Source organism: Leopardus geoffroyi, chromosome E2 (assembly GCF_018350155.1).
Source record: "Leopardus geoffroyi isolate Oge1 chromosome E2, O.geoffroyi_Oge1_pat1.0, whole genome shotgun sequence".
NCBI lineage: Eukaryota > Metazoa > Chordata > Mammalia > Carnivora > Felidae > Leopardus > Leopardus geoffroyi.
Window position 1 is genome coordinate 18,504,703 of NC_059335.1, and position 15,161 is coordinate 18,519,863.

At 57.7% G+C, this 15,161-nt stretch overlaps 1 protein-coding gene across 6 annotated transcripts in view; it reads right to left on the reverse strand.

Moving 5' to 3' along the window:
* The window catches only part of GRAMD1A (GRAM domain containing 1A), a 23,773-nt gene continuing 8,612 nt past the window's right edge, over positions 1-15,161 (reverse strand). For 4 of the 6 annotated variants that reach the window (XM_045440935.1, XM_045440939.1, XM_045440941.1 and 1 more), the window contains 19 exons: positions 14,133-14,343; positions 14,024-14,044; positions 13,466-13,550; positions 13,224-13,327; positions 13,051-13,146; positions 12,223-12,303; positions 8,909-9,021; positions 8,588-8,738; positions 7,843-8,041; positions 6,818-6,961; positions 5,104-5,222; positions 4,880-5,022; positions 4,070-4,173; positions 3,811-3,984; positions 3,627-3,714; positions 2,801-2,812; positions 2,364-2,471; positions 2,160-2,280; positions 1-458 (listed from right to left, as the gene is read on the reverse strand). In XM_045440935.1, coding sequence (XP_045296891.1) covers positions 366-458; positions 2,160-2,280; positions 2,364-2,471; positions 2,801-2,812; positions 3,627-3,714; positions 3,811-3,984; positions 4,070-4,173; positions 4,880-5,022; positions 5,104-5,222; positions 6,818-6,961; positions 7,843-8,041; positions 8,588-8,738; positions 8,909-9,021; positions 12,223-12,303; positions 13,051-13,146; positions 13,224-13,327; positions 13,466-13,550; positions 14,024-14,044; positions 14,133-14,343 — 2,167 coding nt within the window. In that variant the 3' untranslated portion in view covers positions 1-365. The remainder of the gene's footprint in view (positions 459-2,159; positions 2,281-2,363; positions 2,472-2,800; positions 2,813-3,626; positions 3,715-3,810; positions 3,985-4,069; positions 4,174-4,879; positions 5,023-5,103; positions 5,223-6,817; positions 6,962-7,842; positions 8,042-8,587; positions 8,739-8,908; positions 9,022-12,222; positions 12,304-13,050; positions 13,147-13,223; positions 13,328-13,465; positions 13,551-14,023; positions 14,045-14,132; positions 14,344-15,161) is intronic. The other 2 variants (XM_045440937.1, XM_045440940.1) reach the window with 1 other exon arrangement.

A 15,161-nucleotide genomic window follows, 5' to 3' on the forward strand; every position in this document is an offset into this window, starting at 1 on the left:
GCCATTTCCAACCCTTTATTGGGGCTCTGTCAGCCCCAAATAAATATAATACATTAAACCCAGAGCTGAGGGCATCGTGCACCCCAGAGGCACCCCCCACAACCCCAGCTGGGCAAAATAAGTTAGCGGGGGGCCTGCCGAAGGCCAGGCCAGCTCCCTGGCTAGGCAGGCGATGGCAGCTGGACTCGCACACGCTGATCTAAAGTGCATCTCGGTTCTGTGGTCCCCATGTCTGTGTGGCCCCTGGCTGGGCCACTGGGAGGGGCGGGCAGGAGGCTCCCGGCGCTCACACCGTGCCAGCAGTGGCCGCCGAGGCTCTGTGTCCATCTGTCCGTTAGGGGGGTCGGCCACATGGCTGGGTGTCCTCAGGAGAAGCTGTCGTCGGGCCGTGGCTGGGAGTCGAAGGGCGGGTCTGAGACCGTGATGCCTTGATGCAGCTTCTCCAGAGAGAACTTCATCTGGGAGGAGGAAGTGGGCAGGGTAGGGGGTGAGTACCGGCAGGGGTGACGTTCCTCCCCTTCATGCAGTTGAGGGACTGGGCAGGGTCCAGAGAGGCCACATCCCCTGCCAAGGTCACCCTGTGACAATAGCGGAGCCACACTGCACCCAGTTTAACTTCCAAGGTGCTGGAGATGGAAGGGGCCCAGGTGGCCCAGGTTCAAGTTGCAGCTCTGCTACTTACTGGGTAGCCTCGGGCAAGCCCCTTAACGGTCCCAAGGTCCCTCCGCTGAAAGACGGGTCAGTCACAAACCTGCTTCACAGGATTATTTCAGGGATCCGATGGGCAAACACCTGGCACTTGGCACACAGGAAGTGCCTGATGCACATCAGCTACTCTTGTTCCCTGCTGTGTGACCTTGAGCAAGTCTGAACTTCTCAGACCTTAGCACCCCCGTCTAATAGATGGGGAATAACAAGAGCATCCCTCTCATAGGCTGGCCACGAAGAGCAAATCAGTGGGTCACAGCAGCACATGGAACAGCCCAAATCAATCTGTGGCTGCTGCTAACGAGTCTATGAAGTTGACCCTGTGCCCTCGGCAGTTAAGGGAGAAAATAATGGGACTTTAATTCAGGATGGGGAGGCCCTGCCATCCCTCTCTGTGAGTGACGTGACCCCAGCCTCAATGCCTTTCCACCCTGTTCTGCACGGCCCTTCCTAGCACGAGCGTCACCCTGCAAGTATGACTTCAGGGTGCAACGAGGCCCCTAGACGCGACTCCATATCACGGTCTACGGTGACCACACGTGATTTCACCATTACCCACCAACTTGGGCTCTGATACCCTTGGGCGTCCAGCCAATGCCAGCCAGCTCTCAGCTTCCCACACACCCCCCTCCCACCTAAGGCACTAATCCTGGACCTGACATTTATGCTGACCCACCACCACATGAATTGGGCACCTACTGTGTGCAGGCACTGGGTTCACACTAATGATAGCAAACACGTGTACAGCGTTCACTCTGAGCTTGACGTTCGTACGTGAACTCACTTGATTTTCACAACAGTCTTTGAGGGAACAGCAGTCATTGTCCCGCTCGCAGAGGAGGAAGCCAAGGCTGGCAACGGTGAAGTCACTCGCACAAGGTCACACACCAGAATTTGAACCTCAGCATCTGAATAGATGCTGCCACCATACTACAGACAGTGTCTGGAGCAATCCCTTCTGGAGATCTGACCCCAGCATCCTCTGGAGAAACTCTTTCCCACCTTCACGTGACCCTAGTCACCCCACAGCGGCCGTGGGGTTCAAGGACCAAGCCTCACCTACCCCCGGCCTCTGTGACTGGCTCAGGGACGGGCCTGTGACCCTAGCAGCCAGTGAGAATGAACGCTTTCCTTTACATGTCAGCCTAGAGCTGCAGGTACCACCCTGGTCAAGGGTGGGAGAGGAGGATGCCCAAAACAAAGCCAGCCCTGGGGGTGAACAGAGTCAAGAGATGGAATGAGGGTGGCTGGATCCAGCCATGCCTGAGGTCAGACACCCGTGGATATTTTTCCTAGGACGAGGCCCAATTCTTTCTCCGATTTGTCCAGCAACCCTGGGAGCTGGGGACTATGAATGGCTTCCTCATTTTACGGAGGAAGAAACTGAGGCCCAGATGTGTCTGCCACATGGTGGGATCTGACCACAGGGCCCTTCGGCCCCAAAGCCGCACCTCGTCTAGGAGCTCCACGGAAGCCCTCAGGATCTGCCTCCACTTGTGCACCTCGACGCTGTGGAACTGCTTCTGCAGGGCTAGGATCTCCGCCCACTCCGTGGCCGTCTGGGGGAATTTGCTGTAGGCGATGCAGGGCTTGAGTGGGGCGGTCGCCTTTCCCAACCTACCCAAGTTCCCGACCCCCTCAGGCCACCCACTCACCCCTTGGCCAGGGCCAGACTGTGCCAGGACTCGAAGGTATGGGCCGTCCTTTCCAGAGACCAGAGGCGGTAAAAGAGGAGGACATTGAGGGCGATGAGGACGATGAGGCTGAAGGCAGGGGTCAGAGGTCAGAGGTCAGAACCAGCACGCAGACACTCCCGTAAGTCAGCACCCACACAACCCCACCTCGAAGGAGCACCACAATTACCCCCTTCTCAGAGGAGAAAGTGAAGGTTCAGAGAGGGTGAGAGACACGCCTAGGGTCACACAGTCCACAAGCAGCAAAGTCAGGGTTCAAATCCGGGCCTGACACCCACACCCCCTAACTTGCACAGCAGGCTGCCTCACTGGGAGAGCTGGGGGCACTGAGTGGGGAGAAGGGGCTGCGGCTGGGACTGAGGCGAGGGGTGCCACAGATGCGGGATGCGGGGCCCTACCTCACACAGATCCTGAGGCGGCAGCAAGGGGGAGACAAAGAGGTGAGAGCCGCCCAGCCCTGAGAGCCGCCCCCACCCCTCCGGAAGCATGCTGGGCTGCCCCGCTCTGGACTGCCCGTGCTGGGAAACTGAGGCCCAGAGTGTGTGACCAAGCTGACTGTCACTCCCCAGGGTCTGCTGGGAGCTCGGACCTCACTTCCAGGTCCTCGGAGTGCCCTGCCCCCCACGTCCCCTACCGCCCCCCAGGCCTTTGTGCACATTAGTGTCCCCGCCTCGGCTCTCTGGGGTCTCAGCTCAGGAATCCTCTACTGTCCCAGGAAGCCTTCCCCTGCCTCCCACAGCTTTCCTGTCCCGGCCCTGTCCCCCAGCACTCTGGCCTGGTGTTAGGTCCGTATGTCACTACCGTGTCCCCAGTGTCACCCAGGTTAGGGTTGAGTACAGAAAGTAGGAAAGAGATGTGTCAGTGACAGTGCTCCTTTTCCGTATCTCTCCTGGAGCACCTCATTCCACCTCCTTTGGGTGCCTGCTCCCCCAGAATGCCCTCCCTGCCCCCTGGGTGAGGGCAGGCCCTTCTGACCTCCCAGAGCCCCCAGGGCTTCCCTCTTCCAGCAGGACACGCTTCTCCATGACCCACTGAGGAGCACACTGTGTAAGGAGCTCTGGGCACCTTCCAAACATCCTCTCCTTTCGTCTTTGCCCAGCTAGGAGGTGTGCCCATGCTCCCGCTTCAGGAGAGGCCCAGAGAGGCCAGGCACCTGCCCGACGTCACACAGCCAGAATACAGATCCAGGCCTGGGTGACCCCAAAGCCCGGGCCCCTTACTCACACGACGCTGATGAGAACAAGGGCGCTGGGGATGCCGGCCCCGGGGCCCTGGTCCACGGACGGTTCCGAGAAGCGCGAGCTGAGGGAGCCTGAGGAGAGCACCATGGAGTCAGACAGACCCATCCCGGCATGAGCCCCCGAGCCCCGCTCCTCCGCCTGCCCTGCCCAGGCCTGAGGGGACACACCCGAGGTGTGCATGCCAGCCCGGGCACAGGGGTCAGGGTCCGGGTGCTGGGGCCCATCACCGTGACCCCTCCAGCTCAGGGGCCGCTTCCGCCTCCGCAGGCCTGACAGCAATCCCCGGGCATCCTTCCCACCTTCCTCCAGGGACAGCTTCTCGGCTTTGGCAAGCTCTCGCTCTGTGGACACAGGAGAGGCCTCTGCACGGCTGCCCCTCGCCAGGCTCCGAGCCCATCCCTGCCCTGGCCAACCTCCGGCCCCTACCCAGGTGGTGGAAGTAATCCTCGATGCCACTCCACGAGTTCTTCTCGATGAGTGACTTCACGAGGCTCCAGGGCTGTTTCCGGTAGCGGATCTCAGAGGACACTCTGGGGTTGGGGAACAGGGCGAGGGGGTCGGGGTCTGACTCCAACCTCGCAGCCCCACTCCCCAGGGGGAGCTCTCCTTCCGCCAATTCAGAGAGGGCCCGTCGTCACCCATAGACACACGCCTTGACAAGTCTCCTGACCTTAGCAGCGCCCACCCACGCTGGCAGCTGACCCCGCACCTCCTTCCCGACTCTTCCATCCTGCCGCCGTGCCCCAGCTCCACACGGAGTCTGAGACAGCTCAGCACATCCCACTCCTGATCTTCCCCCGAAACCTATTCCTCCCCACCTTCCCCATCGCAGTCAATGGCAGCTTCATCCTTCTACCGGCTCAGGCTGGACACCCCCAGGTGCTCCTGACACGTCTCCCCAAGAGAAGGGATTGTCTGGTTTGCTGCACCCCCACCACCTGGAACAGTGCCGGGCACAGAGCACATAACCCACAGCCAACAAACAACTAAACCGATCATCGTGCACTCAGTCACTCACTCGCCTCCGGCTCAAACCCCTTCCACGGATGGGGGAGAGGTCCCCGGGGCTGCCCTCGTCTACCCTCCACTGTTCAAGGTTCAGAGAACTCAGGGACCCAGAACGTCTGCTTCTCTGCGGTGGTAACCCACGTCGTGCTGCGGGCTCGGGGTGGGGACAGAAGGGCGGGGACCCCGGGAGCAGCAGGGTGGCCAGTGAGGGGCCAGGCCACCGCTTACCGGAGTCGGGCCTTGTTCCGGGCAAGGCCCAGGATGCAGTAGCGGTGGGCAGTGTAGAAGTAGTCCTGGTAAGGGATGCCCTGCGTCAGCACCTCGGAGTCCACCACACATGCGCCTGCCTGCGGGCCGCGCCGGAACAGCGTCTGCGGGGACGAGGAAGGAGGAAGGGGTCAGGGGCACGCCACCCGGCCACGCCACCCAGCCCGCCGCTCTGCCTGGCCCACCTGTGTCTCCACCACAGAGGCGCTCTTGGGGCCCAGCGGGTTGCTGATGGGAATGGTGTAGGTCAGCACTCGGCGCTGGTGGCACTTGCTGTCCCCGCTCCAGGGACTCAAGGTCACATCTGGGGGAGGCAGGAACAGGATGAGGAGACCATTCTCCAGTTTCTGCCCACAGGCCATAGGAGAAAGCCTTTTCGGGTAGTTCCGGTTCTCTCGGGACTTGCCCCCAAACCCACCCCACCTCCAGGCCCCCCACCTTGGTGTCTGCCCCACCTTCCTTCTAGACACCTAAAACTTCAGATGTCGGTAATTCAGAGCTGGGACTTCTCCCTACACTTCTCACCCATCCTGGGGCCTTCTTGTCCACTCTTGCAGCCTCAGCTTCCCTCTCTGTACCAGTCCAGGCTTCTCCCCTGAGCCTCAGACCTAGGGTCCTGTGACCTCCTGAACACCTTCTCTTGGAAGTTCTCCAGATACCTCACACCCACCAGGCCCCACACTGGCTTCCGCATCCCCCTCAACCTCCCCTCCTCTCGGGGTGCCATCGCAGGGGCAGCCCCACCATCCCCCAGGTTCCCCCTGGAGGCCTGGGCCTGCCCTGGACACTCCCTCCCCTGGGTATCCACTTGACCTCCTGAGCATTGCTCCTGCTTCGGCCCACCCCTGCCCACCCAGGGTCCCGCTGCAGCCCCCCGGGAATTTCTGGCCTCAGTCTCCACCTCTGAGGTCCAGGGGGTAGCTTCTCAAAGCCAAGCTTGTGCCCTGCCCCTAACCTGCCTAGAATACTCCCTGGCTCTCCAGGGCCTCTGGACAGAATCGGAGTTCATCAGTCTGATGTGTCAGTCTCTCCGGGACATAAGCATAGTTTTGAAGACCGTGGGGCCCCAACTCAAGGCACAGTCTTACTCATTCTGCAGGGGATTTACATGGTTCATTTCCATGGACAGAGAAAAAGAAACAGAGAGAAACTACCTTCTGACTAGCCCCTCCCCGGCCTGAATCTTTCAACTGGTCCCACAGTCAACCCTTCCACGTCACCTGGCGCTGGGGCTCACCTCGCCACACCTGGCCATAGAGGCCCGGCCTCAAGGGACTCTCCCAGCGTCTGCCTCTGGTCTCAGGACCTCTGCAGATGCCTTGCTGGCCTCCTGGGTTTCTCCTCCATCTGCTCCCCCTTCCCCAGAAGAGTTCCTCCTTCAGGCCTTGGTCTCAATTTCACATCCTTCCAGCCGCTTTTCTGGATACCCCTCAGATCACAGCTACTCCTCTGACACTCACAGTCTCGGCACATCTGTGACTTATTTGTGTACCTATTTACCTTCGTTCTCATGAGATTCTTGAGTTCATCTGGCCTGGCCTCTGCACAAATCTGACAGACTGGGCACTAAAGGTGTGATCGTGAACTTGTATTTATTAAGCGCTTACTATATACTACCGTTCTAAGGCACTTTTCTAGCATTAACTCACGTAGTTCTTAGGAGACATGGATACAACAGGTACTATTATCACACCCCCAACGTACACAAGAAGAAACTGAGGCAGAGAGGCTCGAAACCCGGTGCAAGGCCACTCAGCTAGTTAAGAGGCAGAGCCAGTCCGGTCTCAGAATCTGCTTCTAAGCCCGCAAGGGCGCCACATCTGCACAGTAGCCACCCGCTGTCTCCTGCTTCCTCCTCCCCACCCCCGCCCCGTGCCTGCACAACCTCAGCCCCCTGACCTGTGAACTTGCACTGCTGTAGGAAGCCCTGAAGGAAGGGCGAGTCCGAGAAGAGCATCTGCTGGAGCCGCTCGGCACCCACGTGGAAGACTGAGTTGATGAGCAGACGGCCAGAGAGGTCAGGAAGCAGGGCGGCCAGGTCAGCTGGGTGACAGAGAAGGGCAGTGGATGACGCATTCCTCCCACCTCGGAGCGGCTCTGGGTGGCTGCCCCCTTCCACTCCCAGGCTTCGTACGGTGGACGGACAGACCCACCCTCCAGGGCTGAACGCAAGTGGAGCGCCCACTGCTCGGCCCCTTTCAGCCACAGGCTGGCTTTAGGGTGGGCATGTGCCCCAGGGTCAGCCAGTCAGAGCCACCAGGATTGGTTCAGGGGTGGGCCTGGGCTCTCAGCCACAGTGATTGGCTCCGGGCTGGGCTTGTTGCCCAAGTTGGACCAAACAGAGCCAACCCTAGAGCTTCTGGTGCAGCCCCTGGGAAAAGCGTGCTTTTTCTCAACTAGGCTTGTCTGGGGCGGGGCTGGGGCTCTCTGTGCCCCCACAAACACAGAGGCTACCTGTGAATGAAGCTGGCACAGAGAAAATGGAAATAGTCATAATAATAACAACAGCAGCAGCCAACACTAACGGGCCTGAGCTCTTTACGGATGTTAACTCATTTCAGCGTCCTTAACACCAACCCTATGAAGTAGGTATGATTATTGCCAACCCCACTTTTCAGGTAAGCAAAATAAGTCTTGAAAGAGATTAAACAATTCGCCCAAGTTACACAGCTAGGAAGCCGTGTAGCCAGAAATTGGACCTCGCCAATCTGGCTTCAGAGTCTGTGTTCTTATCTGCTCTGCTCTGCTGCCTTCAAAGCACCGCTAAAGACACACAGATTTCTAACACCGCCATCTGTATGCCTTACCTGCCTGCCCACCCCCTGGATTTCAGTCCCATGAGCCAGCAAATTCCTTGCTAACGCCAGCCTGTGTAAGGTTTATCACACGTAACCGAAGAGAAGGACTCGGGCCACCTGTCTCACCTTCCTCCCCTGTGGACGAGGAGGAGTTACTCGTGTCTGTCAACAGTTCCTCACTGGGCAGCAGGTCCAAAGGGCCCAGGGAGGTGGGCCCATCAGGCGGGGTAGGCTCTGTGCTCGGGGGTTCAGCCACCGGCGTCACTGTCTGGCTGGAGGAGGCGTCGGGCTGGCTGTCTGTCTGCTCCTCCTTGTCCTCCTCTGCCTGCAGAGAAAGGGCTTAATCCAGCTTTGTCCCACCGCCATTCCAGCCCGAGGGCCCCTGTGTACCCACATTGGCCATAAGGACTCAGCGCTGTAGGGAAACCAACGCTGGAGGGTCACGTGGGCATGTAAAGCTTCCAGCTGAGCATGTCACAAGGGGCCCTGGGGCTGCCCGGATAAGGGCCCCTCTCAGTCCCTACCAGGCCCATCTTGGGTGCTTGGGCCATAAGCCTTCTGATGCCCCTCCTGCCCACTGGTCCATCCTGTCCATGCCTTGTCTCCTACTTCATCTGTCCATCTGTACGTCCATCTGTCCATCCGTCCATCCATCCCTTGCTTCTTTTGTCTCTTAGCTTTTCCCTGTCTGTCTGCCCTTGAGCTGATCACTCTCATTCCCCGTTTTCTTTGCCATCTTTTCAGGTCCATCCCATCCCTCCAATCATCCCCTCCCCACCGCCCCCCTCAGTCCGTCCCTCTCCCTGACACCACCACCCGCCTTCCCCTCTCTCGCCATCGGCATCCTCTCTGTCCCCCATCCTCCGCTCACCCCGTGGTCTGCATCGCTGCTGGCCCGGGAAAGGTTGGGGGTGATGCGGCCACGGCGCGAACCCACCGGGCTCGGCTCCTGGCTGTTGTCAGCTGCCCCAGAGGGGGTGATGTCACTCAGGGCGATCACATCTCCCACTTCCTTGGGGTTTCTGTGGGGTAAAGGAGGGTGTGAGATGTCTATATCTCTGAGACCCCCCACACCCTCCTGGTTGCCCGGACGGTACACCCACCTCAGTCCAGCCAGGACTCCCAGGAGCTCTGCACACAGCCCCTTCTGTCTCCCCCCACCCCAGGAGCCAGCCACCAGCCTCTGACTCACCCCAGACCGTTCAGCTGCAAGGGGCAGACGTAGTCCTCATCCTCGCTGGTGAGGCCCAGCTCTGAGCCGTAGCACTGATGCACCAGGTGCCAGAGCTCGCGGGGACTCAGCGTCTGGGCAGGCAGGACATGGGGTTGGCCTGAGTTTCCCTGGGCCCAGAACCCTTGTTACCCCAGTCCCCACCAGCCCTCCGACGCGGCGCTCCCCCGGCGTCCACAAGGGGGCAGCCCTCACCCAATCTGTGCCGAAAGGTCCGGCACCAGGAGCCAGGGCCATCTGGACTTTCCCCCTGGGTCCTCACGATACTCCCGCGTCTGCAGGTTAGCATCCCCAGACTTACAGAGGAGAATATGGGGGCCCAGGGAGGGGAAACCACGCACTGAGGTCACACAACTGACTGGGGGCGACCCAGGGATTCAAACCCAGCCAGACCCCAGAGCCAACGCACCCTCCGCCAGGCCATCCTGCCCCTATCTTCCTTAGTGCTCCTGGCCAGAACGGCAAGGCCGACGACGAAATGGTAGTAAAAAGTTAAGAGCAGCAGCAGCAGGGGCGGCCATCCACTGAGTTGTTCCCAGGCGCCAGGCACTCTTCCAACCCCCTCCCGCGCACTCACTGAATCTTCAAAAACAATTCTGTGAAGCGCTAACGCCGTCAGTTTAAGGCAGTGACGCTGAGGCGCAGAGGCGCTCAAGTGGCGGGGCTGAGATGGGTCCCGGGGAGGGGCCGGTCTGGCACCCTGGAGCTAACCATTGGACAGGTCTGCCCCACAAGAGCTGACCCGACTGAGCACGGATTCTGGGCTCAGCCCTGGAGCTCTGAAGTAGGGAATGTCCCTATCTGAAGGGATTCAGCGACCTGCTGGTCACTCAGCTCCTCAGGGATGGGGCTGGAATCCCAGCGCTGGCAGGCTGGCTCCAGGCCCTGAGCTTTGAAGCCTCCTCTGCCCCCACCCTCCCTGGAGACCCTGCCGCTGCACTGTCCCTCCCCAGGCTCCTACTCCAGCACCCTGGCCCCTGAGGACGGGTGTGGCTGGAGCCACCCCAAGGGGACAGGACAGGAGTGCAGCCAGAGAAGCGGGCTTGGCCTTCTGGGGTGCTGCAGGCCAGCAGGAGCAGCCTACCCGACACCTATCCACCCTCCCTCCCTGCCGGCAGAACCCCAATGTGTTTGGGGTGAGAATCTTCCCCACCCCTAGGGATAAATTATAACTGGCTTACATCAAGTTTTCCATCTTTCCTTTGCAACTGAGGGTGGTCATGTCACCCAGTTCTAGCCAAAGAAGTGCAGAGCCCCCCTTTAAAGGGGGTTTTCCCTCCCTGATAAAGGAAAGTCCCCTTTCTATCCACCTGTTTCTCCTTCACATCTGGGACACTCACGTGAGGGCATGATGCCTATAGCTGTAGCAGCCATCTTGCAACCACGAGGCAAAAAGCATGTGGACAAAACATCAATATGCAGAGGGTGATAGTACGGAGGAACAAACAAGAGCTTGGGTCCCTGATGACATGGGGGAGCCCTCAAATCCACCCTGGACTGCCTGCCTCCAGACCTCTAGTTACATGAGCGTCAGCTGGATATAGAACCTAACCGCAACAGGTCAGAACCCCAGCTCTGCCACACAAAAACCCTTGTGGCCATGGGCAAGCCTATCGCTCCATGCTTCGCTGGTGAAACAGGTAATAACCATGCTGCCTCGTAGGGTGGTTGTGAAGATAAGGTGAATTAATTCATGTAATGCTCAGATCAGTGCCTGGCATCCAGTAGCACCATAAGTATTAGCTGTTATTATTACTTTATGAACTCGGTATCTGTTTGCTTAAAGCATGTTTGGTTGAGTTTTCGGTTACTTGCAGTCGACTGTATCCTACGTAAACTCAGGCAACCAGTGCCATGTAGGCACTGTGGGAGGGTCTGCTCAGGCTGGCGCACAGCAGACCATCAGAAGGCGGGAAGTCCAGGGGCACCTGGGAGGCTCGGTCGGTGAGGCATCTGACTCCTGATTTTGGCTCAGGTCATGATCTCACGGTTTGTGGATTCGAGCCCCACATCGGGCTCTGCGCTGACAGCTCAGATTGGGATTCTCTCTCTCCCTCTCTCTCTGCCCCTACACCGCTCTTATGTGCTCACTCTCTCTCTCAAAAATAAACTTAAAAAAAAAAAAAAAAAGGATGGGGTAAGTCTAAAAGCCCTTACTCAAAACCTGTGGGGCAAGATGTAATTCAAAATTAAGCAGTTTGGGGGTTTAAAAAAGCTAATACAGTGCCTATACTATATATAGCAATACAGTACCAATAACGATAACTGTATTATGCTTAGTATTTAGTGCGGTATATACCAAAGGTTCTCAAAGTGTGGTCCAAGGATTTCTGGGGGGTCCCCAAACCCTTCCAGGAGATCCATGACACCAAAATTATTTTCGTAAGTATGTTAAGTGTTACTAGCAATACGAGATGTTACTCGCTTTTGTCACTTTTATTCTCATACTGGTACACGGTGGAATTTTCCAGAGGCTACATGACATGGGATGCTGCCTTTTTCCAGGGGCCAATGCAATATGTGCTCCTGTATTCTTGTGTTTGAGAATTCCCCAGTTTCAATTTCTAATACAGTAAATATTGGTAGACATAGCCCACCTAAACAAAAGCTCTTTGGCGTCCACGATTATTTTAAAAGAGGATAAGAGGTTCCTGAAGCCCTACAGTTTGAGAATCACTGGTATATTCTATATTGGATAGATATTATAACTTTATATTGAATTCCAATTACACCTAAGGTGTCCCTCAGTCATGCACATTAATATTTTTTGTCCTGAAACACAGGAACAGTCACACTGAGATGAATGGAGGCCTGAGCTATACAAGAAGCACACGCGGCCATTTAAGTATAAATGAACTAAAACTTAAAATGCAGACACTCAGCTACACTATCCACTTTTCAAGAGTTCAATAGGCACATGTGGCCAGTGGCTACCATATTTTGACAGCATGGATGGAGAACACTTTCATCTTGGCAGAAACTTCTATCAGTGCTGATACAGACTACAAATAACCATGCTAGCTCAAGCGAGGTTTTGCAGCCACACATACAAAGATACCTCCCTCAGCTGAGGGCAGTTTTGCTTTGTGGACAGTGAATAAAAGGCCATGGATACACGTACATGTGGACAGGCCTGGCACTAGGGCCCGTGGTGGCCCCCTGGTGGAGTCCACAGATGCTGCAGGTATGGCAGGCCTGTGCCCATTCCCCAAGTTCTGGCCCTCCCGGCTCCATGATTTCCCCTAATCCCCCATCCAGGTCCCATCCAGACCCACCTTTTCAAGCAGCGCATTCTGCCAGAGGCGGAAGATAAGGAGGAAGCAGCGGTCCCGGGCCCCAAAGGAGGTGAAGAAATGCTGCAGGAGAGAGAGGGGTGTGATGGGGTGGGGGACAGACATGGCCTGGATCTCCATCCTGATGCATCCGTTCATTCACCCCTTCATTCACTCCACAGAATGTTTATCCTATGCCCAGCCTGGCAGCGGACGATGCTGGAGTCACTGTGTTGAGGACACGGCCCCCGGCCCTGCCCCCGGAACTCACAGTCCAGGGCGAGAGACAGGTATGGCCCAAAGTGGTTGGGCTGTGATGGGGTGAAGCCCAGGGCACCTTCCCAGTCTCCTTCGGCCAGTAGGGGTGGTCACCCAATCCACGTTTGACCAACAAAACACAAAGGGGAGTCGGCTGTGAAGTCTTCCCACCGTTCCCTTCTCCCTTTCTGAGTCATTAGTGGGAGGCAGCCATCTTGGGACCATGAGGCAACAATCATCAGGACAGAATGGAGTGTCAGGGGAGGCTTCCAAGGAGAGGGGGCATCTGAGCTGACAGATATGGGAACTCACGAGGGAAGAACTTTACTAATAATATTATCTCCGAGCAGCTGTGTGAAAGGACAGACTGACTATAGGGAGTGAGACGAGGGGCTGGTGTGGGGGTTCCAGGTTGGTGGTGATAGGAGCCCAGGCCAGGCCGGTGGAATGGCAAGAGGGTAAAGAGAAAGCAAGGGATCTGAGAGTTCAGGGTGCAGAATGAGCCGGGCTTGGGGCGGGAGGGGCTGGCTAAGACCAGTGACCACAGCCCCCCGAGCAGGTGGTCAGGCTCACCTTCTCGCTCTCAGTGCAGATCTGGATGGCATTGGGGATCAGCTTAGCTGTCTTTTCCTTCTTCAGACACGTCACTTCCTTCAGCTGGATGGAAATCTGAAGACGAAAGGCCAGTCAGAAGAGGCCAGGGCCCAGACCGCCCGGAGCCCCTCCTTGACCCTGAGTCGGCTCACTGTTGTTTCCCAGCGGAAGATGTTGCTGTAGAAGCAGATCCAGTTCTCAGAGAGGTAGAGGCGGCCCTGGAGGAGGATCTCGCGCTGCAAGGCACAGGAGTAATCTGAGGCGGCCGAGGGGAGAGACGGCAGACACCCGAGTCACACACGCTGTGCTGGCCAGCGAGGGCGGGGAGAGGCGGGAGGGCAGAGCTGGGAACCCAGGGCCCGGCCCAGCACTGGGTCTGGGCGTCAGGACTCACCCACAATGAGGCGTTCGGCCTCAGGGAGTTTGCTAAACAGTTTCCGGAAGTCCTCGTTCCGCTGTTTGTATGTGGGGCTCAGCATCTGGGGGAGTTTGGAAGGTGAGTACCCGGAGGTGGGTTCACACCCCTACTTCTGCCCCACAAAGCCCCCAGAAGCCCCTGAGTCTCCTCATCCCCAGACAAGCTCTCTGCGGTTTCAAGTCTAGCTCACGTCTGGCCTCCACTGCCCATAACCCAAAACTAGCCATGACGAGAGCTGTCATTCGTGGATTTCCACATAAGCCAGGCCCTGCGCCAAGTACCCACCAGCACCACGGACTCTTAGGGAGTGTTCCCTCCAGCCTTGAAAGGTTGGGACAGTTTCTCAGGAAACAGGCCCGGAGAAGTTAAACAGCTCACTCAAGGTCACACAGCAAGTAAGGAGCGGCACAGAATGTGACCCTAGGTCAGCTGGCCCCCGCACCCACTCCTTGACTGCTACAGCCTGGGGCTCCCGGCCCAGCACCTGCCCCCCTCCCTCGCTCCCCTCCAGCAAGCCCCCTGCCCAGCACTTACACTGTACCAGCTCTGCATCTTCTGTAAGAGAAAGGAGCAGAGTCAGAATGGGCCCCTAACTCCCCCACCCTTCCACTTCTCTCCCCACCCAACCTGGGCTTGCACCAACCTTGCTATTGCGGATGAAGTTCCTGCTGCCCAGGCTCTGGGTGCTGGGGGTCCCAGGCACACCGCCCTTCTCTGAGGAGCTGTCTGACCCCTTCTCCACCATGGTGCCTGGTTCAGGCTCGGGTGGGGGCCGGCTTGAGGGCAAGAGCTGCAGCCGCTTACGGAGAGACGGGGAGCTGCTCGGCGTGCTCCGGCCGGAGTGGGGGGTGGTGCTGGGGGAGGAAAAGAGGGGCATCAGGGGGAAAAACAGGCTAGGTGCGGGCACAGGCTTATTTTAGGAGGCCACACAGGAGCCCGCTGATCCCCACCCACAAATTTCTCTCCCCTTCTCGCAGGGTGACCGAGCAGTTCCCTAACTCTGCACCTCGGTGACTTCATCTGTGATCCAGGGAAGATAATACTTGTCCTCGTCTGCTTGTTTGGACAGTCAAGTCAATCAACACGTATGAAGTGCTTTTAGTAGAGCCTGGCATATAGGGAGGTCTCTCTATTTTTAAAATTAACTTATCAATTCATTTGTAGGAACATTTATGGAGTAGCCACTTTCCAGTCTGTTGCTTCAACTAAAAACCCTAAGCGTCTTATTTTTCCTGTTCACTCTTCATTTCTCATCTATCAGCAAGTCCCACCTGCTCTACCTCCAAAATCTACTTCCGTTATTTCTATTATGTCCATTTCCCCTGCTCCAGCACCCTAGCCCAGCCTCCACCCTCCCCCTCCCAGACACCACAGCAGCCCCCTGTCCCCATCCCCACCCCCTTGCAGAGAGTGAACCCGAGTCAGGTCAGGGACCTCCTTGTAAAGGCCAAGCCCCCCCCCCCCTTGGCACCCAAGGCCCTGCTGTGGCCTGTCACACCCTCCACTCCAGCCACCCCAGCCTCCTTTTTTCCCTAAGCATCACCGACAGCATTCCCACATCAAGGCCCCTGCACTTCCGTTCCCTCTGCCCAGAACATCATTCCACAGCCCAGCCTAACAGACTCTGTCTTATTTGGCTCAAATGCTCCGCCTCCCCTGGGGGCCCAGCCCC